General features: G+C 37.3%; 1 protein-coding gene across 1 annotated transcript in view; it reads right to left on the reverse strand.

Annotated features, from left to right (window-relative positions):
- Positions 1-25,047, reverse strand: part of commd8 (COMM domain containing 8) — an 85,734-nt gene that overhangs the window by 5,306 nt on the left and 55,381 nt on the right. Inside the window, exons 2-4 of the mRNA XM_039751391.1 lie at positions 20,926-21,081; positions 11,913-12,065; positions 7,584-7,739 (exon numbers count right to left, since the gene is read on the reverse strand). Coding sequence (XP_039607325.1) covers positions 7,584-7,739; positions 11,913-12,065; positions 20,926-21,081 — 465 coding nt within the window. The remainder of the gene's footprint in view (positions 1-7,583; positions 7,740-11,912; positions 12,066-20,925; positions 21,082-25,047) is intronic.

Below are 25,047 nucleotides of genomic sequence, written 5' to 3' on the forward strand. Positions count from 1 at the left end.
TTTTATTGTTATTATTTATTAGTTTAAATATTATGCAGTTTAATGATGATAAAGTTGTTTAAAAAGTCACTTTAACGTGTCAGTGGATAGAGATTGTTAACATAAACAGAAAGTGTATTTGGTTTACAAAAAATATTTACTATTTATTGTTTTTCTAAGACATATTCGGTGCAATAAAATTTTTGACAAGCACTTCTGGATATTTTACTAAGTCTAAATGCCTCTTTGTATGGTTGAAAATATGTTGTCAAAATTATAGTTTGTTTTTGCAAAATTTGTTCAATAAAAAGGTTCTATATTTTGACTACATCTGTCATGCAATGTGATACCTTCTCCATTAGTGCCACCCCCTTGAAAACTATCACTTTATGGGGCAATGCAAAACTGTATTAATACTTGTGTGCACATTATTTTTTTTTGTATAATTTACAATAATCTTGACAGTGGAATAGGTTATTCTTAGCCAGAAATTGCAGTGGAAAATGTGGTTAACATCCACTCATGCATGGGGAAAAAAATACCGTTGAATATCGTGAAACAGGGATAATTTAGAAAAAACCCTGATATAGAATTTTGTTCATACCGCCCACCCCTATTTCATCCCAAGAGATATAAATGCACTCAATCAGTTTGTCTGGTGCTCCCGGTAGAACTGTTTATACTTATAAGTACAATTACAGTAATCCCTCCTCGATCGCAGGGGTTGTGTTCCAGAACCCCCCGCGATAGGTGAAAATCCGCGAAGCAGAAACCATATGTTTGTATGGTTATTTTTATATATTTTAAGCCCTTATAAACTCTCCCACACGGTTTATAAATATTCTCCGCACAGTTATACAGTAAAACCTCGTTTATTGTGGTTAATGCATTCCAGACTCTACCACGATAAATGAATTTCCACGAAGTAGGATTCTTTATTTATAAATCTAATATTTTCGCAGTTAGAGTAAATAAAACCTGTTTACGACCTTCTAAATACGTTTTTTTAACATCATTACAGCCCTCCATACATGAAATAACACCCTTTAGTCAAAAGTTTAAACTGTGCTCCATGACAAGACAGAGATGACAGTTCTTTCTCACAATTAAAAGAATGCAAACATATCTTCCTCTTCAAAGGAGTGCACGTCAGGGGGAGAGAATGTGAGAGAGAGAGAGAGCAAAAAGCAAACAATCAAAAACCAATACGTGCTGTTGGGCTTTTAAGTATGAGAAGCAACTCGATAAAGCAGCAGCAAGGAAGGGAGCAATGTGAAGGTAGTCTTTCAGCATTTTTTAGAGGAGCGTCCATATCCTCTAAGCAAACAGCCCCTCTGCTCACACCCCCTCAGTCAGGAGCAGAGGATGTCAGAGAGTGCAAGAGACAGAGAAAAGCAAATAATCAAAAATCAATATGTGTTGTTAGAGCTTTTAAGTGTGCGATGCACCACACGGGTATATCATTGTGGAGTTTTATTTAATATGTAATATGTGCTCCGATTGGGTAGCTTCTCAGCCATCCGCCAATAGCGTCCCTTGTATGAAATCAACTGGGCAAACAAACTGAGGAAGCATGTACCATAAATTAAAAGACCCATTGCCCGCAGAAATCCGTGAACCAGCAAAAAATCCGTGATATACTGTATATTTAGATATGCTTACATTTAAAATCCGCGATGGAGTGAAGCCGCAAAAGTCAACGCGCGATATAGCGAGGGATCACTGTACCTCACTGTAAACTTGCATTACAGTTGTAATATTGCACAGCCTGTGCCACTTATGCTTTCATATTGTATATGTTTCATTTATTATTATTATTATTATTGTTTTTGCTATTTTACCAATTTATAGGAAAATAAGTTTATGGAGGATTTGCATATTGAATCTCATTGTACCATACAATAACAATAAAGAAATTCATTCCAATTCAATAGAAGGGAGCTGGTATTTACAGATGATGACGACTGGCTTCTAAGTTGTTGTAGATTTCCAAGCGCTATATTCTTGGAGCTCTTGATATCATTTTTCAGATGAAATGCATTAAAGCATATATATTACATTATACAGATAAATTTTTAACTCCATTTAAATAACGTGTACTGATATTAAACATGTGGACAGCAGTAGCAATGAACTGGTGTCCCATTCAGGGATTGTTCCTGCCTCGCGCTCTATTCTTCCTGGGACTGACGCGACCCTGGATGGATAGATGAATGGAATAATTAAACATGTACTATGAATATATTTCAATGTTCCTTAAACGTTTTGAAGAATCTCACACACATAGATTACATAGAACAACACACAGAATACAAAGCATTTAAGCTGCTACTTTGGATATACTAGAGTACATAGAACACACAGAATACGAAGCATTTAACCTGCTACTTTAGATATGATGGGATCTGAGAAACTAGTAAATGAAAAGATTTTAAGATTAAGATGTTCTACTTTAATGACAAAATAAACTAAGTGATTAAAGTGGAAATTTCGAGATTAAAGTTGACATTTCAAGCTTCCAAGGGGTGTCCCTATTTTTTTCTTTTCTCTGTACACTAATAAGCTTCCATATGACACTCAGAAAGTGGGTTACAACTCGCCTTTTCATGGCGACTTTGATATTTAACAACTTCTTTTTTATTATTTCGGCACTGTGCAACTTTCTGAACTTTCTGAAAACTGCTTAAATAAACAAATAGTACGTTTTTCCTTGCCTCCACTTGGTATTCGCTGATATTCTCTCCCCGTGCTTTTGCCACTGTCTTTTCCAGAACGCTGAACTTAAGGCAATATTTATATTGATTTGCATATTTAAAGAGGCATAATTCTGGGAGAAGTCTGGGAGGGGAGGTAGGTGCATGCACGAGCATTACATTTCACACAGACAGGGATTTATGTAACAGAAGGGTGTGGAAGTTGGCTTGCGCATGGTTTTCTGCATCTGAATTTTTTTGTGTGTACGCACATTTTGATGCATGACGCCCCAGGACTTTAATTTTGTTTGTTGTGTTCCAATCAGCTATAGGTTTGCTTTTGTGTGTGGGGTCATCATCCTACTGCACAATTAAATTATACTTCTGCTTCAGGTCACAAACAGATGCGCCATTGGTCTTAAGAATATTCTGATAATGTTCAAAATTCATTGTTCCTTCAAAAATGTTAAGTCTTCCTGGTTCTGAAACAGCAAAGCATCCCCACACCATGATACTATTATCAACATATTTTTACTGTAGCGACATGTTTTTACTGTGAAAGGGCTCATAATCTTTACACCAGACATAGCTGGAATGTTTGTGTCCACAAAGTTCTATTTTTCACTTATCTGGTTCAAATCCTGTGAATGCCAGAAAAGACTCTCAACCTGCAATTGCTCTGTCCTGGGTGTGATGTTAATCTGCATCCAGCCCTGTAAGCAGGTCCTCCAACTTGGGGTTTGGTAGTAGGACTGGCACTCCAGCCACTGTAAAAACCTCACACTGTTCCAGTGTGGTGCTGAGGTGTCACCCACTGTACCCGAGTCCCAATCCAGGTTGTTCAGTGTGTGGTGGATGTGGCATTGTGCTATCAGCGCATGCTCCCAACCTCCTCCACCTCCTGCCAATCAAATATTTTTCCAAAAGGCTTGGTTATCATCCAGTTTTTTTTTTTTTCCATTGATTTAAAGTTTGATAGTACTCTCTCATAAATACAGTGGACCCTTGACTTATGAACTCAATTAGTTCGCGAGGGCTGGTTGAAACTCAAGTTGGTTGTAAGTCAAGACTATTTTTCCCAAAAGAAATAATGGAAATACCCATAATGCGCTCTGAACCTCCCATAGCAATACCTACTTAACCTTTTCATAATAAAAAATGGTTGTATAATGTGCATAATTTACCAAAACAGTAATAATTTTTCTAATGTACTAACCAAAAAGTTATAAAAAATGCCTAGCCTACCAGAAACAACAATTTCATACTGTATTCATCATTTAATTTGACATCTGTGGGCTGCAGGAAGGGAGGAGGAGGAGAATAAAACGGAAGGTGGTTAGTGTTTAGAAGGAGCCTCCTTATGCAAATCTTTTCTTTGTAAAATTGTCGAGATGGTGGATTTCAGCATGCTGTACATATTAGCGAGATCGGTCACACGAATACCACTCTCATATTTCCGCACAATTTCCTTCTTCGTTTCGATTGTGATCGCTGTTTCTCAAGTTAATAATGACAGTAGTCGAGCACTCAGTTCAAAGCTGGTCGTGTTGTGAGCTGCTGTAATAAAAAACTCCAAAGCAAGCCGGTGCTGACTCAGCCTGATGACATCATCATGTGCTGCGCCAGCCCGCTAGCTAACATCCCTTAGCAATCGCTTTCTTTACCTTTGTTACCTTCTCTTCCTTCCTTAGCAATTATGCGTAGTGAATTATATATAGATAAATCACTGCACTGACCGAAATTACATCCACAAACACATGTATCTGAGCTCTGACTGATGCTTATGAACGCTCTCTGCTGTTTGTTTACAATCGCACAAGCAGATACACGTGACCGCTTTCGGGTCGTAACGCAAGATGTTGGTCGTAAATCAAGTTGTTCGCATGTCAGGCCGGTCGTATGTCAAGGGTCGACTGTACCATTTTTACTTAGTCTCCTTCCCATCACAGAGTCATGAACACTAAACCTGTCTGAGACTAGAAACGCCTGCTGTTCTTAGGTGGTCTTCTGGGACCCTCTGTGACTTCTTGAATGAGTCATTGCTGTGCTCTTGGGGTAATTTTGGCAATCTGGGCTTTCCTGAAAAGCTTCACCAGAAAGGGGTTGTAGCTCTAATTGGCATAGACATATTATCAATGTCATGGGTGTGATGTGGCATTCACAAAGAGGCCCCTGATACTAAAAACATGCCAGCAGAACACCCAATTTGAATTATTCTAAAACACAGTCACAGAAATATTTAAAAGTTAAAGAGATATATTAGGTATATGTGGTTAAGGCAAATTTGACTTATAACAAATACTTAAAATGTCTTAGGATTTAAAAAAATATTTATGCTAAAACATTTAATCACACAAAAAAAACTACAAAATCCTCTGGTTTAAGAAGAAGATCATTTTAACTACTGCATATTTATGCTGAGTTTAACCATTTTATTAAAACGACATAAATTTCAGATTGGAGTTACGAGAGAAACACGAGATTCCTGTTAATTTGCAACTTCATTCACCACAAAAAGTGATTTACTTTTTTTGTGACATTAAAATGAAAATAAACATATTAACCATATATTGCACTGCTCCAAAAAAGGCTGACCACAAAAATGTACTGTTTTACTGATTTTTTTTTTTTTTTTAATATAACTTAAAAAGGTAAAGGGTTAAAAATACATTACTCCCTGGCTAATACAGCCAGTACGGTTTTCTCTGAATTGTCCTACTGGAAGCTACAACTTCAATAATGTGAAATTTCCCAGTGGGAAACCCAAATTTCCTATCTGTCCCATAGCATGTACATAAACCATTAAAGTAACCTAACATTTTTTCAGCAAATTATGGCAAATCTCTAACACTGTGTATAAAATATGAAATAACTATAAATTAAAAGTGATTACTATATGTTTTAATTTCAAAGTAAAATTCTGTAATTGAATTATCTTATTCCTTGTATGGTTCTGCAATATGAAGTGGTACAAAATTGCTGTCATATCTAATATATCTATATGCAAGTCATATCTAATAATCTGGACCAATTGTTTAACAAGTTAAGTGGTTTTATCTAGAATACTTACTAAATAATGTGGCCTGTGAACTACACCATCACCTTGAGTATGTCAAATTAGCACTAAGCTATCATAGCATGATTATCTGGTAAAAAAAGTTATCATTAAGTTTTGTTCAGTTAGATTCAGGATTATCTTCACTGCAACATCTACAACAAACCTGGATTCTGTAAAACTAAAGGAACACTTTGAAAACACATCAGTTCTCAATTGGAAAAAATCATGCTGGATATCTGTACTGATATGGACTGGATAATGTGTTTGGAACAAAAGGATGCCACATCATTTGATGGAAATGATAATTATCAACCTACAGAGAGCTGAATTCAAAGACACCCCGAAAATCAAAGTGAAAAAATGATGCAGCAGGCTAGTCCATTTTGCAGAAATTTCATTGCAGCAACTCAAAATCGTACTAGGTAGTTTGTATGGCTCCCACGGGCTTGTACGCATACCTGAAACGGAGGGGCACGTTCCTAATGAGACGACGGATGGTGTCCTGGGGGATCTCCTTCAAGATCTGGACCAGAGCATCACTGAGCTCCTGGACACTCTGAGGTGCAACCTGGCGGTATCAGATGGACCAAAAAATAATGTCCCAGAGGTGTTCTACTGTATTGAGGTCAGGCAAGCATGGGGCCAGTCAGTGGTATCAATTCCTTCCTCCTCCAGGAACTGCCTGCATACTCTCGTAACAAGAGACTGGGCATTGTCAAGCACCAGGAGGAACCTAAGACCCACTGCACCAGCATAGGGTCTGACAATGGGTAAAAGAATTTCATCCAGATACCTACTGGCACTCAAAGTGCAGTTGTCTAGTCTGTAGAGGTCTGCGAGTCCCTCCACGGATATGACTCCCAAGACTATCACTGAACCACCACCAAACTGGTCATGCTGAACAATGTTACAGGCAGCATAATCTTCTCCATGGCTTCTCCAGACCCTTTCATGTCTGTTACATGTGCTCAGGGTGAACCTGCTTTCATCTGTGGAAAGCACAGGGCACCAGTAGTCGACCTCACAATTCTGGTATACTATGGCAAATGCCAATTGAGCTCCATGGTGCCGGGCAGTAAGCACAGGGCCCACTAGAGGACGTTGGGACCTCAGGCCACACTCATGAAGTCTGTTTCTGATTGTTTGGTCAGAGACATTCACACCAGTGGTCTGCTGGAAGTCAATTCGTAGGCCGCTGGCAGTGCTCATCCTGTTCCTCCTTGCCCAAAGGAGCAGATACCAGTCCTGCTGATGGGTTAAGGACTTTCTGTTCAGCTGCCTGTCTGCTGAAATCTCCTCCATGCCCTTGAGACTGTGCTGGGAGACACAGCAAACCTTCTGGGAATGGCACGTATTGATGTACCATCCTGGAGAAGTTGGACTACCTGTGCAACCTCTGTAGGGTGCAGGTATTGTCTCATTCTACCAGTAGTGAAACTTGACCATAGCCAAATGCAAAACTAGTGAAAAAACAGTCAGAAAAGATGATGAGGGAATAATGTCAGTGGCCTCCACCTGTTTTGGGGTCATCCCATTTTTGCCCCTCTAGTGCACCTGTTGTTAATTTCATTAACACCAAAGCAACTGAAACTGATTAATAACCCCCTTCTGCTACTTAACTGACCAGATCAATAGCCCAGAAGTTTCACTGACTTGATGCTATACTCTGATTAAAAAGTGATCCTGTAATTTTTTGAGCAATATATAACCAATATGCTGTTACTTACATTGGTAAATCTGAGAGCCTAAATTAAATCTGAACACTAAAAATATAGTGATGAAAATGAGATTTCCACATCTTGAAGTATATTAGTAAACCTAATTACTTAGGCTAATAATTAAAGATAGAATACCTTATTTGCAGCCTCTAATGAACTGATTAAATTTTGTAGCTCATCTTTGTTCATTTCAATTGATAGTGGCGTAATTGCTCCATTTTCTTTGATATCCAAGTCAAGATTCACCAAAGGTGCTTGTAATGCTGATATTTTATCACTTGACAAAGCCAACTAGTAGAGAGGTAGACAGAAAGAAAAAGAAGAACTTAGATAATAAAGAATGGCTAAATTAATTATTTACTTGACATGGCAAAATGTCAGCATTTGCAAATAGCATGCCACTAATATTGAATTATTTCAATTACATACTATCTATATCTATAACTATATCTATCTATCTATATATATATATATATATATATATATATATATATATACACACACACACACACACACACACACACAATACATACACACTACCAGTCAAAAGTTTTAGAAAACCTCAGTTTTCCCAGTTAAATATATTCAAATGTAATCAAATGAAATGCAACAAATTACCTAAAATGGTGAAAAGGTAAACAAACTGTCAGAGGTTTAAATTTAAAGTTTAGGCTAGCAAAAACTGAAAAAATGAAATATCAGAATATTTAAAATGGGCTTCTTCAAGGAACAACTAGTATGTTACAACTTACAGGTTTTTGCCAGCAATTAAATTAACCCTAGCAAGTTGAAGCAAAAAGTTTGCACAGGTGTCCCAATTTCTGTTCATTACTTGAAAACCCTCTGTCTGTCTTAAAACAGAGTTAGAACAGACTATGTTACTATACCCTCTGCTCTTCCGCATGCTTTGTCCACCTACTCCTAGCTCCGGTTCTCAGAGTTGATGCAGGCAGCTCCTTTTATGTAATCACCCGGCTCGCTAGTCCCCAACAACAACCCCCTGACGGCACCCCTGGAACCCAAAAAAGCCAAGTTGAAGAATTCCAGTTCCCATGATGTCCTATGGGAATCTGTGGTGCTGCCGCAACCCAGGGGAGCTGCCATCTAATGATCTTGGGGGAGGAAATGACCTGTGCACGCCATCTCCTTTGGTCCTTCCACACTGATGGATTATACTAGACTACTTCTTTCTTTCAAGGGTTGCTTCCCTTCTTTGCCGCCCATCTCGTTCCATTACTTGTAAATGTTAAAATGTTTGCAATAAATTCTGAATAGCACTTGTGAAAATAAAAAGACAGCTATTAGGCTATGCTCAAGAACTGCATCTTAGTAGTTTGTAAAGTCAAATTTTGCACTGTAATGTTTCTATTAAAAAAAGCCTTATTTTGCTTAGATTGACCTTCTCTTTATTTACACTATTGGAAAAATTACAAGATTGAATACATTTTACAAACAGAAATTTCAAAATCAGATGTTGCATTAACCAAATAAATATTTATAAGCAATTAATACAAGTAACTCAACAACTTTATGGTAAATATTAAATTTTAAATATTAAACATAATTTGTATAATATTAATTGAAACATGAAAAAAATAAAAAATGAAAAATAATGTTACTACTATAAACTTACTATTATAAACTTGAATTATACTGCCCCTCAATTGCAGTAAGCATGTTTACAAAGTGAATGGATAGTTATCAGGTGCAAGAATTGTAAAGGATTCACAATACAATATCATGCTACTTTAATATTATAATTTGTAATATTTTATGAACTGAGTACTGTGATTCAATTTTGCAATATACCACAAATACAACATTTCCTTAAGTGAAGCTAAACTAGAAATCATATTTTTAAAGGCAAAAATTTGTCAATGCATTACAACTAATAAGAAAAAAGAAACTTAATTCAGTTTACTTGATCTTCTATTTGTCCTTTTATTGTGGAAATTGATTTTATGTATCCCAGTGGTCTTCAAAGTAAGAATGAAAATATTCAGTTATGCTTCATAACAAACACGCACACCAGTCTATGTTTTTAGTAGGGTTGTCAGCAAATAATTGAGATAACAATGTTTCATTTTCTCTGAAAGGAGCAATCTAGAACTGGTTCTTGCCTTGCTACCAACAGTGCAAAATGGAATGCAAAATTTTATTACTAGTTAGAAAACCTGTTTAAAATAAATACCAGGATATAAATTTTGCAATTGGTACCAACATGAAAGATGCAGTTTTATCCATCCATCTCTTGAATCCAATTAATCCAATTCTAAACTGCACTTACTGTTACCTAACCTAGCAGTTAGGTAACAGGAACTAGGTAGGCCACAAGTAAGTAGACTTATTCTGAGAGATTTAACTTTTTCCTTTCAGAATAAGAGGATAAAAAGGGACAGCTTGCTAACCAATGAGATCAACTTAAAATAAGAACGATTCACTGATTGTGAAGTTGGATGGAATGGCAATAATTTTGAGTTTTACAACTGGGAATGGTTCTTGTAAATATCAAATCACTATGGCTAAGACTTGCTGTCTCTCACTAGTTCAACTCACAGTAACTTTAGACTCAGTTACTCTAAATGGACTCTAGAATGGAAAGCTTCTCTCTATTTTGTTTATAAATAATGATATCAATAATACATTTTATATCTATATAGCAACTTTCCCATGCTCCATGTCCCTTGTAAACAGTAAAGTTCTCTTTATCTAAATACAACCATTTTACATTATTGGTCTCCACACTTCACAACACTATATTAAATGTAACTGTGCTCTCTTTATTTTAAGAACATCAAGAAGATCATCATTAAGTTTGTAAAGCAAAATCGAGGTTTTTTTTTTTGTTTCCCAAGTGAGAACATTTTTCTTGGGAAGAAGCCTTTTCTTTTTAGCATGAGTTTTGTACTTTAGGGCAATTTTAATGCTAAGCAAAAAAGAGAGGATTGATTTTACCTTCAGGCTAAGCAAGTGCCAAAGTGCGCAAATAACTTTCAGAAATTAATAATTATGACATTGCTTTTGATCTTTTTTTAGCCTTTAAATTTTGTGTTTGTCTTAGATCATTAGTCAGTATATGACAGACACAGCCATAATAAGGCTAACTAAACTAATATGCATTTCCAAGGTTATTAAAAAAATGTAGAAGCATTTTGATCTTTCTGTATATTGAGCTCAGGATACAGGATGCTATCTGGGAAATGCTTGTTTTATGGTAGAGCACATATACAAATACAATATAGAGTTGTAAGACATGTTGCCATGTCATTAAAAAATACATTTACTTTTCTGTTTTGTATATCACACAAGAAGCAAAAATTATATACAGTCAACTAAAGGCAAACACTTTGCAAATGCAGCATAACATGATACAAACTAATCAAATATTAATGAAAAGGCCTTGGTGGATTAAATTTATTAGGCTACATTAGAATTTCAAAATATTTTTATACTGGAGACATGTAAAAATGGCTAATTAAATATTCACTCTGATCCTTAAGCCTGGGAAAAAAACAACTCTTGCAAGAGACTGTTAATTACCAGTGAAAAGAGAATGGCAACTACCAATACTAAACTAAATTTAAGCTAAGAGTATGATCAAGATGCAGATAAATAATGACGGGGAACGTCATTTCTCCATCTGTCTGCGGATTTAACTGCCATGTTCTGAGTTCACCCAGGTTGGACTGTCTTGCTTCCCTCAAACATATACTGGATCAGAATTTTTTATGGCTGAATGCTCATCCTCATGGCAGTCTTCACTTCAAAAGGTTTTTTTACCCTCACACCATCCCAGTAACTCCTCAGCAGTCTGTTTGTGAAGAGCAAGGAATAAATTTTTCAATGTCAAAAAACACGATCATCATTGTCTTTTAAAAATCTGCTACGGTAGCATGGGTAGATAGAGAAAAAAAAAATTGCCAAAGCCACCTGCACTACTGTAGAATAAATGACAGAAATATCCATTCAATCAACTCAGCATGATGACACTCTGTGGACTGATTATTCAGACTTGCATGCATAAGATACTTAGTGACATATTCAATGACTACAACCTATTCCGATACTATTGACCAATTCTGAAAATTTTGGTCCTTCCCTTGTACTCCCACTTGTGTTCAACTTACCTTGCACACAATTTTTGTTTTAGCCCAATTATTTTTAGAGATTTTTTTTTTATCAAAAGTGTCTCATGATATGCCCCACGCATTTCAGATGTTCCATGGTTTTAACAATATGCCATACAAAACTATTCTGCTCAGATGACAAAATGATATACTAGAAACAGATAGCTAATTATAAAAAGTAATATATACCTTACCTATAACTTTTAAATGGTTTATAATCTAAGATTCTTTAATTATTTTCTCCTGAAATCACCTATATATTTCCAGTAGTTTCAACCAGAATTTCTGATGTTCATTTGAACAAACCTAATTTTCATTGAATGATAAGTTACCATACCTTTAACTGCCAGTCAAAATCCTGAAGCTGACTTGTTGAAATTGCATTTGTTTTTTCAATCAGAGAATGTCTTATTTCTTCTCTTCTACTCTGGAGGCAGTGAAATATTGCTTGTTGATGACTTGAGTCAAGACCACTTAAGGATTGTTGCAACTGTTTATTAAGAAAAATGTAAAAATATAGACCACATTAACATTTACAGAGTTTAGCTTATTAAAGCTTAAAAATAAAAAAAATGCAAAATAAAATAATACAAATTAATATTCTTACAAATCTTACAGATTTAGACATTTCCTCTTTATCTTTTAGATGGTCATAATATTTTAAATATCTCAATCTGTTTATATAAGAAATTTTTGCACACAGATGCCCAGCTCCTCCTGCTTCTTTAACTTTTGTCTGACCCTGGACTCTTCCTTCTGTGATGGTGTAATATTTATTTTAAAATTAACAGTTCCTTATCATGTCCATAGTTTTTGCACAACTACTATTTCTTTATTTTTATGTCCAGTTTCCATTTACTGCAAACGTAATATTATTTAAACACATTATTACGAGTAAATAAATTTTTTAATAACTAAATGAGTAATAGCTCAAACGATCAGCTTCCTGTGCTGTATTTCACAAATGATTTCTTTATGCAGTACTTCACAAATTGTGGTTTCTACTTGACATTGTAACCCTCATGTTCCTCATATTGCTAAATTTTCAAATTTTCAGCCTTTCCAAACGGACTACTTTTTCCAAGCCAATTTCAGTATTTTATCTGGGCTTAAGCAGAATTGTTTTTTTTTAAGCAGAAAAGTTTAATCGATATGTCTCTCTAAGCACAACTTGATTTTGAAATTGTATCCCACTGCTCTTTGCTGAAATTTTGAAGTTTCATCAAACTTTAAGGTAATCTTCTATACACATGCCTTTTTAACTCAATTAATATTCTATTATAGGTTTTAAGTTTAAGAACTGGCTAAGCCATCCCAGGACTTTTTTAAGCCATTTCTTGGTTGAGTGATCTGTGTAACAAGTCTTCTTAAACTTCAGATTTCTGACAGAGCCAAGCAGGTTTTGAGACAAAATGTCTTGATTTTTTGGTGCCATTCTTCTTTTTTTCTATCGTGGCCAGAGTTTGCATTTTTTCATAGAGCTGAGCTTGCTTTGCACCAAAGACAGTTTTAAAAATTACTTTTTTATGACTATCAAACTCAGTTTCAGTGAAACAAAACTAAGATTTAAAAAGTCTCTTCAATCAGAAATACAATCAATTTCCATATCACAGAAACAATTTAGATCTGCAAACATAAACCACAGTAAATCAACTTATACTCACCTAGAACAGACAGCTAATTAGTAATAAAAAGAGGCCCACTGTACATATTAGTTTAGCAAAGACACAAGTAGGAGATCCGTAGACTTACTTTAAAATAATATAAAGGAATTCTTGCCAAATTTCTTGCTCTTCTTGATTTTAAGCAGTGTCTTAGTGGAGGTATATTTTCTCCACTTCATGATGATAGTCTTCTTAAGGCATATATACAACACTTTGAAAATTCTTTTATATTACTCACTTGATCTGTCCCTTTTACAAATAAGAATCCACAGTTGGTTTTTAAACCCAAACCCCCCTCCCCACCGCCCTTCCAGTAAGGTTATCTATGCTACCAAGACATTTTCAGGGATTTAATGCACAAACATATGTTTTTATTCAGGAATATCATAATCGCTTAAAATGATGTCAAGTGAAGGGAAATTACATTTATTCATTTTTAACACCCAAAAGAATGGATATGCACACTTATGACTTGTAGAAGTGTAATCTGCTAGTTTTCACTGTGCACTGCTGTAATAAGAAATAGATTCGTGGCTTGACTTTTTCTTCTTCCACAAAAAGGTGCAAACTTTCTCATTATTGTGAAGCGGTCTCTCCAAATTATAGATCTTTAAAGACTTTTCATTGCTGCAGGACGTATTTGTAACTTGCAGTTTTAGACTAGTGGGTGCGATTTTTTAGCTCTTCATATAGGCACACTCCATTCAATGGTCAAATATTCTGATTGTAAAATACTGCTTTGCTTACAGATTTCAGTGTCACAATGACCCCAGTTTAAACACAAACTCCCTTCCTTAGCTGTCTTTTTATGTAAGGTAGTAGCTGATCAGTTTGTTAAACTTTCTTTTGTCAACAGTTTATATCTAAAATTGAAGAGTTTCTAAGGGTTAACATACAACAACAACAACATTTATTTACAGTGGGTACGGAAACTATTCAGGACCCCCTTCAATTTTTTACTCTTAGTTATATTGCAGCCATTTGCTAAAATCATTTAAATTATTTTTTTTCCTAATTAATGTACACACAGCACCCCATATTGACAGACAAAAAAAGAATTTTTGAAATTGTTGCAGATTTTGTTAAAAAGAAAAACTGAAATATCACATGGTCCTAAGTATTCAGACCCTTTGCTGTGACACTCATATTTAACTCGGGTGCTTCCATTTCTTCTGATCATCCTTGAGATCACCTTCATTTGAGTCCAGCTGTGTTTGATTACACTGACTGGACTTGAATAGGAAAGCCACACACCTGTCTATATAAGACCTTACAGCTAACAATGCATGTCAGAGCAAATGAGAATCATGAGGTCAAAGGAACTGCCTGAAGAGCTCAGAGACAGAATTGTGGCAAGGCACAGATCTGGCCAAGGTTACAAAACAATTTCTGCTGCACTTAAGGTTTCCAAGAGCACAGTGGCCTCCATAATCCTAAGACGTTTGGGACGACCATAACCCTTTCTAGAGCTGGCCGTCCGGCCAAGCTGAGCTACCGGGGGAGAAGAGCATTGGTGAGAGAGGTAAAGAAGAACCCAAAGATCACTTTGGCTGAGCTCCAGAGATGCAGTAAAGAGATGGGAGAAAGTTGTAGAAAGTCAACCATCACTGCAGCCCTTCACCAGTCAGGGCTTTATGGCAGAGTGGCCTGTCGGAAGCCTCTCCTCAGTGCAAGACACATGACAGCCCGCATGGAGTTTGCTAAAAGACAGCTGAAGATTCTCTGGTCTGATGAGACCAAAATAGAACTTTTTGGCCTTAATTCTAAGCGGTATGTGTGGAGACAACCAGGCACTGCTCATCACTTGTCCAATACAGTCCCCACAGTGAAGCATGGCGGTGGCAGCATCATGCTGTGGGGGTGTTTTTCAGCTGCAGGGACAGGACGACTGGTTGCAATCGAGGGAAAGATGAATGCGGCCAAGTACAGGGATATCCTGGACAAAACCTTCTCCAGAGTGCTAAGGACCTCAGACTGGGCCAAAGGTTTGCCTTCCAACAAGACAATGACCCTAAGCACACAGCTAAAATAACGAAGGAGTGGCTTCACAACAACTCTGTGACTGTTCTTGAATGGCCCAGCCAGAGCCCTGACTTAAACCCAATTGAGCATCTCTGGAGAGACCCAAAAATGGCTGTCCACCAACGTTTACCATCCAACCTGACAGAACTGGAGAAGATCTGCAAGGAGGAATGGCAGAGGATCCCCAAATCCAGGTGTTAAAAATTTGTTGCATCTTTCCCAGAAAGACTCATGGCTGTATTAGCTTAAAAGGGTGCTTCTACTAAATACTGAGCAAAGGGTCTGTATACTTAGGACCATGTGATATTTTAGTTTTTCTTACAACAATACAATTGCTGAACTCAAGTTTGAAAAAATAAGCTTATTCCTCTTCATCCCGACTAGAACCAAAAAACTCTTTTATTTCATTCCAAATCCCCCATATCCTAGCTTACTATTATGTATGTGGGAACAAACAGGGCATACTGCTCACACTAAGAATTAAGACAAACACCTTATTTGCATAAATCCTGTCTATTTGCACTAAACTTGCCACATTTTTTAATGATCCTAAAGAACTTTTTCTCCCACTTCCTCCAGCAGCTTGACCACCTCCATCAAGTCTTTTCCTGACAATCTTCTTGAATGATGATGAGTAAAAACTAAAGTAATTTTACATATTTGTACAGAAATATCTAAAACATTAACTGTAGCAGTGTTAAAATTCAGAGTGAACTTAATATTCTTGTCACAGGAGTTTAAATAAAAATGGAAGCATGTTAGAGACTCTGAAGTACCCTGCCAGATCAAAAAGACATCATCTTTGTATTGTCCTCAAAGCTATATATTTAACAAAAGAACTGTAGTCTGAAAAATTGAATTGTTCTTACAAAACTGCTGACAGCAATACACTCTTGCACATTTCTAGTTTTCATCTTCGATCTTTGACAAACAAACTCCCTGTCTCTCAGTTTCTTTAAATTAGAAGAATTTGTTCCAAACTTCTTTGAATATATAAAACAAGCAAGCTCTCTGGTGAGTAGATTTACTTCTCAGGGTTATAATACAAGTATTGCACAGACTGACAATAAAAGAGCATTATATGCTGATCATGATTGCCTGCTTGATTCAAGTAAAAGAAATTGCGCCTAATAAATTGGTGTGCACTTTTACATTTCCAGGCATCACTAACCAGTCAAATACATAAAAATAACACTGACACATTTTCCAAAATTAACCCCGATTTCCAAGATCCCAACTTTACCAGTAATCAAAAGATTAAGGACTTATTAATTAATGCAGAATGAGGCCGTGTTCCTTCCACTTACTCTTCTACTTCTGTTCACCCCTTAATATTTAACAAAATGGGTCATTTTCCATATTTAATATCCAGCTGTTGTAGTCATGTGTTAAATGTGATCTGATTGTCATTAACAATGCCTGTGTTACTTTAAAACAACGTTCTCATTTTAACAGTAAAGGAGTAATCTATGTATTGACTTGTCCCTGGCTATACTTTTACATGGAAAAAACGTTAAGATCGGTTAAACATAGAACTATGAAACACAAAAGCAATTTTCACATGAGCTTTATTCAACATATTGTATATTTTCAAGACATTTTGGGGGGAAAAAAAAAGCGTTCTGTATTTCAACTTAAATATTCAATGTGGCAAACTGTTACTCCCTCTATTAGAGTGGAGACTTTGATACTCATTTATTACAGGCTGAAGCAACATGAATCTTTAAGCATAATACATTATCACCACAAGCCCTTAATGAGACAAACACACCTATAAAATAGTAAAAAAAGAAAAAAAAAAAAGAAAATGAATGTCTGTGTATACTGATGTTGTTGGTGTGCAACACCTGAAGTAATTCTGTTTATTTGTTTCGCCTTCACTATAATGTACTATTGGTTCTGAACAGTTTCAATTATTTAAAGGTGTTTATACAGTCCATTTGTATATTATTTCCAGTGAACTATATTCTACTTTATTCTCTTCCCTACAAAAAAGTACAAATAATTATTAGGAAATACAGTAAAAAATGTCCAACAATTTTACACTGTATTATCATTATTTTTATATTTTTTGATTTGTTTATAGTTGTTTAATGATTTGTAGAACTACATTGCTTGGCCATAAAGAAGGAAATGTTGGTCCCAAAACGTGTAGGCTATTCTACTTTGTCGTTGGTTTCTTCACTAGCTGCAATAAAATCTGAAATACCTAAGGCATTGTTTGATCTTCTGAGTTGCTGTCTCCTATTTGATCAAGATCAAGCACCTGTGGATATATACTATAGGAGATGGACTTTTCCTATTCACCTCAATTGCAGCTTGCTATGTTTTAGTGAAACATGGCTAACAACTACCATCCCAGATGCTAACATGGAGCTACCCGGGTTTAGCACAGTTAGAGCGGACAGAGACGCAAGTACCTGCGGGAAGAAGAAAGGAGGGGACTCGCTGTCTATGTCAATACAAGATGGTGCAACTCAGGACATGTAAACGTTAAAATCTCCACTTGCTGCAGGGACATTGAACTGTTGGCCGTAAGTCTGCGTCCCTATTACTTGCCCAGAGAGTTTGGACACATGATTGTTGTTATTGTTTACATCCCCCCTCAAGCGAATGCGGAGATAGCGAGTGACATCATCCATTCCACAGTTGCTAAGTTACAAACGCAGCACCCTGAGGCACTTGTGCTAATCTCTGGAGACTTTAACCATGTGACGCTGGACAAAACATTACCTGCCTTCTCCCAATATGTGGATTGTAACACCCGGGGAAATAGGACTATCGACCTACTGTATGCAAACGTTAAAGACGCATACAGCGCCACCCCGCTGCCTGCGCTTGGGAAAGCAGATCATAACCTGGTTCTGCTTCAGCCTCAATAAGAGTGAGGGCGCGACCTACAACCACACGCTCATTCAGGAAGTGGTCCCCTGAGGCAGAGCAGGCTCTGACAGACTGCTTCGGAACAACGGACTGGGATATCCTGCTAGGGTCACATATTGAGAACATTGAAGACGCTGTTGAATGCACAACTGATTACATCAACTTCTGTATGGACATTGTAGTTCCAGCAAGAACAGTACGCTGCTATGCTAACAACAAGCCATGGATTACAAGTGACATCAAAGGCCTTTTGAACCAGGAGAAAAGGGCTTTTAAAGACGGTGATCAGCATGAGCTCAAGTGCGTGCAGAAGGAACTCCGAGTCCAGCTCAGGGTGGCGAAAGAGCAGTACAGGAGAAAGCTGGAGCAGAAGTTGCAGAACAACAGGATGAAGGAAGTGTGGGATGGGATGAAGATTATCACTGGCTGCAGCTCGAAGCGGGGGGCCACCATCGAGACAGACGTAGAGAGAGCAAACCAAATGAACAACTTCTTTAATAGGTTTGATCACTCTAACCCATTCTCACCTCGGAGTACTGCATCCTCCAACCATACTTCTGCTGATACCAGCATAGGTGAGACATCCCCACCCACAATTACAGCAGCCCATGTGAGCAGAGAGCTGAAAAGACTTCGTGCCAGCAAAGCAGCGGGTCCAGATGGTGTATCGCCACGACTGCTGAAGGCCTGTGCGTTGGAACTGGGGAGTCCACTACAGCGCATCTTCAACCTGAGCCTGGAACAGGGGAGAGTCCCAAGGCTTTGAAAAACATCTTGTATCACCCCAGTCCGAAAGATATCACGTCCTAGTGAGCTGAATAACTTCCAGCATGTTGCTGCAGGTCTGACATTGTAGTCAGCAACACAGGGGCGCCGCAGGGGACTGTACTTTCTCTGGCCCTGTTCAATCTATATACATCAGACTTCCAATATGACTCTGAGTCTTACCACGTGCAAAAGTTCGCTGATGACACTGCTATTGTGGGCTGCATCAGGAGTGGGCAGGAGGAGGAGTACAGGAAGCTAATCAAAGACTTTGTTAAATGGTGCGACTCGAACCACTTACACCCCAACACCAGCAAGACCAAGGAGCTGGTGGTGGATTTTAGGAGGCCCAGGCCCAATATGGACCCTGTGATCATCAGAGGTGACTGTGTGGAGAGGGTACAGACCTATAAATATCTGGGAGTGCAGCTAGATGACAAATTGGACTGGACTGCCAATACTGATGCTCAGAAGAAAGGTCAGAGCCCACTATACTTCCTTAGAAGGTTGGCGTCCTTCAACATCTGCAATAAGAGGCTGCAGATGTTCTACCAGGCGGTTGTTGCAAGTGCCCTCTTCTACGCGGTGGTGTGCTGGGGAGGCAGCATAAAGATGAAAGACGCCTCATGTCTGGACAAACTTGTTAAGAAGGCAGACTCTATTGTAGGAGTAAAGTTGGACAGTTTATCATCTGTGGCAGAGCGACGGGCATTAAGCAAACTCCTGTCAATCATGAAGAATCCACTGCATCCACTGAACAGTGTCATTTCCAGGCAGAGGAGTAGCTTCAGTGACAGACTTTTGTCACTGTCCTGCTCCACTGACAGACTGAGGAGATCATTCCTCCCCCACACTATGCGACTCTTCAATTCAATCCGGGGGAGTAAATGCTAACATTATTTAAAGTTATTGTCTGCTTTTACATGCATTTTTATTACTATTTAATTTAATTATTTTTTTTGTATCAGTATACTGCTGCTGGATTATGTGAATTTCCCCTTGGGATTAATAAAGTATCTATCTACATGTGACAGAAAGCCGCTATGCAGATCCTACGGGATTGATGCATGCGCATCGGTGTTTGATGAATGGTTCAATGTGGTAAAACAAAATTCCGACATACAGATTCGTGGTGCTTTTATATTCAAGCGTTGCATATTCCCGATCGTAATGACATGATACATATTAAAAGTTTCATATACCATCTTTTGTGCCATCTTTTTTTCTGGGGCTTCCTCCTGACCCAACAGCAGTGGCAAACAGCAATAGATCACCATACAGAGCACATTAAATGTATGATATTCCAACTCTCTGAACATTTAGAATCCTTAGATTTATACTTGATATCACTTTCATGATGAAATGCATTAAAGTATGTATGTTACATTTTTCAGGTAAATCGTTAATTTCGTTTAAATAATAGAATACTGTTAATGATTACACACATTGGGCTGACATGGTGGCGGAGCGGTAGCACTGCTGTCTCGCAGGGAGTCACATCGCTGCTATTCCCTGCTTGGAGTTTACATGTTTTCCTGCTGGGTTTCCACAGTGTGCTCTGGTTTCCTTCCAAAGATATGCAGATATGGCGACACTAAAATGACGCTAGTGTGTATGCGAGTGCTTGTATCCACCTTGCAATGAGCTGATGCCCCATCTAGGGATTGTTTCAGCCTCGTGCGCAATGCTAGCTGGAATGGGCACATCCTTGGATTGATGGATTTAATTATTAAACATCCTTTTCAGAGATATTGATGTAAGGTGTCATCAGAATTTAATGGGTATTCCAGGCAATTCACAACACAGCAAAGCCAAACCTGTTCTAACCGTGATAATATCTTGCACTGCCACCTGGTGGATTCTTTCAAATTTACGTAAAGTACGAGCTCAAGTATAAACAATAAAACACTTGTGTAGCAGCACATGCGTCATGTGAAGTATAAATCTGGCCTAACTTTGTTATAAATCAATATTATCAATTATATAAGTAACAACTAGGAGAACTAAAATTTGTACCTCTTCATCATTCATTTTTTTCCCAACTGCTGTCTTCAAAAATGCTGTAATCACATTAACTAGCTCCAGAAATTCGGCAATGGTAAAAATGGTGGAATAGTCCTGGAACCGTGGAAAACTTCGTCCACATATTCCATCAGTTACCCTGTGAAGAAACTGCAAAAGAAAAACAAGTGGTTATCAAATCTCTTATCTTGCAATATTTGTATTCATTAAATATAACTGCACCTCTCTTTGTGGAATGGAATAACAGTTGAAATGCTATTACACGTTTCATTTAACCAACAGGATCTGCTTTTATTCAAACATTAAACAAAACACAACATTGAATGAATCTTAATCTATCATGCTATCATCAGGGGCCTCATGTATAAACAGTGCGTATGCACAAAAATGTTGCGTAAGAACGTTTCCGGGTTCAAATCGCGATGTATAAAATCTAAACTTGCGGAAAGCTACGCACATATCCACGGTACCTCATACCCTGGCGTATGCAAGTTCTCCATCCGGTTTTGCAAACTGGCGGCACTCAGCATCAAAGCAGTGCTACTGTTCCTGTATGGTTACCCTTTCTTTTTCAGATCCACATCCCTGACGCGGCTTTATAAATACACTGAAATTAATTGCATATTGTTTATTAGTTTAATGCATCTGATTGTAATTAACCTGTAACAATATAATGGTCCACAGAATGGTCAAACTATTCCAAATACCATAGCTGCTTTAGCGTTGTTACTTTCACTGCACCTTCTTTTTCTTCTTTCAGCTGCTCCCGTTAGGGGTTGCCACAGCGGATCATCTTTTTCCATATTACAACCACTGCACCACTCGGAGCAGCTGATCGGAAAGAGAATTATCGGTGTACAGCATCAAGCACACGCTGCCTCAGCCATGCTTGTTTGAACTGCTTCTCAAACGGTAAAACACTTCAAAACCTTTCCTGTACGGACCTCGCGGTTCAGAAAGAGTTTCATCCCAAGAGCTCTAACCGCAATCAATCACTCCATCAAGTGCTCCTTGTAGAACTGTTTGTACTTATAAGTACAATCACCTAACTGTAAACTTGAACTACTGTTATAAAATTGCACAACCTAAGCCACTTTATAAAGCACTAATTTACATATAATGACGATATCATTTTTAAGATGAAATGCAGCAAAATATGTTTATATTATACAGATAAAACTTTAACTTCATTTAAATAATCTACAGTATATTGTTAATAATTAAAGGACACGGCGTTGCTACGTTAGCAAGGATCTGGTGCTCCGTTCACAGATTGTTTCTGCCTTACACTGTATGCTTCACTGGGACTGGCGTGAAGGATAGAATTATTAAACATGTACTACGCAGCTATTTCAATGTTCCTTAAAAGTTTTGAAGAATCTGAGTTATACGCTTACAGACGGCTTAACGCCTATTACAGAGCTGATTGTGTGGCGATTGGGTATTTGGAGAAAGAAAAGGAAGGATAGGAATTGGAGGTTTGTACATTTGAAAGAGACAGCACTGCTGCAATAAATTATTTCATTGAAGGTGGCACCTATCATCATGAAAATTTATATCAAGTATACAACTCAGTATTTTAATTATTCAGAGAGCTGTAATATTATGAATGTAATGGATTCTGTGTCCTGTCGGAGGAAGAGAAAGCCCAGAAGCACGTAGTGAATTCATACACATAGAAGATCAAATATAAAACAAAGCATTTACCGTGCTACTTTAGTTACGATGAGATTTGAGAAACTAGTAAATTAAACGATTTTAAGATGAAGATTATGATGTTCTACTTTAATGACAAAATAAACTACGTGATTAAAGTTGAAATTTCTAGATTGAAGTTGACATTTCATGATTTTTTTTCCCTACTGTGTGCCTATTTTTTTTCTCTGTACCCTAATAAGCTTTCATATGAAACTCAAACGGTGGGCTACGACTCAGCTTTTCACAGCGAATTTGAGATCTGACATCTTCTTTATTTTGGGCACTGTGCGACTTTGTGAATTTCAGCTTTCAAGTTTCTCTGACACGCTATGCAACTCAATCAACTTCCTTTTCTTGTTTATACCATTGTTTAAACCAACAAATAGTAAGTTTTTCCTTGCCTCCACTTGGTATTCGCTGAAATTGTTCTATTTTTCCTCGTGGTGTTGCCATTGTCTTTTCACAGAACGTTGAGTTTAAGGGCAATTTATACTGATTTGCATATTCAAAGAGGCGTAATTCTGGGAGGAGACGGGGCGGGACAGCAGGCGCATGCACGTGCGTTACTTTTCACGCTGACTGGGATTTATGTAGCGGAAGAACGGGGAAGTTTGCGTACGCACAGATTTATGCATCTGGATTTTTCTGTGTGTACGCACATTCCCGCTTTTGTGCTTACCCCATATTATAGTGCGAGTTCTACGCACGGCGTTATACATGAGACCCCAGGTGTGTGGGAAAAAATAAACTGGCATATAAGAGAATCACTCTTACTCCATCATAATATAATTAAATTAGGGGAGAATATGAGTATATAGCACTGATTCTTAAGTTCATTACTGTGGCTGCAGATTTTCAATTAAACTCCTACCTTAATTAAACAAGCTGTTATTACATTTTTTATGTTTTGCCATCAGTCTAAAATTGCAAAATGGGGATTTTATTGGAACATATCAAGCATTTATGCAAGTTACATGTGGATAATTTAGTGCATTGTCTTGGTTTTTTTTCTTTTTTAGATCTCTAGCATTTTTTTCCACTGCATTTGTAAATCATTAAGTGCATATGACTCAAGCATTTTTGTTGCTTGAAAGAAGCATAAAGATATGAACGTGACACCTGAAAATACAGCCTTTCACAAAATGAGATTCTCTAATTATGTTCCTAAAGAGAATGCCAGTGACAATTCACACTGACAGCTGGTGTATGTGGTATGGCCAGAAATTTACATCACAATATATAATTAATAATGATCATGTTTACGGTATATATCATAGTAAATATCTATGTGCATATGTACTCACCAGCCACTTTAGTAGCTACACCTGTTCAACTGCTTGTTAACACAAGTATCTAATCAACATATCACATGGGTGGAACTCAATGCATTTAGGCATGTACACATTGTCAAGATGACCTGCTGAAGTTCAAACTGAGCATCAGATTGGGGAAGAAAGGTAATTTAAGTGACTTTGAATGTGGCATGGTTGTTGATGCCAGACGGCTGGTCCGGGTTTCACTTTAGAAACTACTGATGTGCTGGGATTTTCATGCATAACCATCTCTAGACTTTACAGAGAAAGGTCTGAAAAAGGAAAAATATCCAGTGAGCAGCAGTTCTCTGGGTGAAAAATGCAGTATTTATTTTCTGCTAATTGAGGTTCAACTGGAACTGCAATAGCTTTTCTGTCTTTCTCGATCTCTCTGTCTTTATTTGTGCTTTCCCCTTTGTCTTTTATTTATTTTTTATGTTTTGCGCCTCTGTGAAGGGCTAGTTTTCACATGTTTTACAAACAATCATGTTTTACAAACAATCACCGAATAAAAAAAGCAAAAATACAAATAATATAAATATAAACATAAAAATACAAATGTAGCATGTAAAATTTCTAGCCAATGTCCAAGTATAAACTTATTTTTGATATGAATATTCAAACTTTAATTGTTGTCTAATTTGAAATCTCTATTATAGTGTTTGTTTTAACAACACAAACACAATGGGAGGTGAAATCATACATGAATGTCTTTATAACTTTGACTTTAAAATGGCTGCAACCAAGTACAATGGCTTGTTCTTCATGTTGCTAAATTGTTTGTTCACAGCAGTAAGAAGCCTGATGTTCATTGTCTTATTCCTCTAATCTACCTCATTTTCTTGAGTGAGGAGATGATTTTGCTCACTAACTATAGGAATAACATCTGGTGATGATGCAAACAAACAGCTGAACTCCCTTGTCCGCTTTTCTAAAGGGGCTATATTTGCAAAGGTTATCTCCATAAAGTCTCTATTTACTTGCACTCAGTACGGCTGACAAGTTGTATGCCACAGAATAATCAGACAAGGCTTGCTTCAGTGCTAGTAGTTTATCAATCATATAATCAATACTCTTCCACCCTGATTGTATGTCAGTTCTGTAT

This window comes from Polypterus senegalus, chromosome 4 (genome assembly GCF_016835505.1).
Source record: "Polypterus senegalus isolate Bchr_013 chromosome 4, ASM1683550v1, whole genome shotgun sequence".
Lineage (NCBI taxonomy): Eukaryota > Metazoa > Chordata > Cladistia > Polypteriformes > Polypteridae > Polypterus > Polypterus senegalus.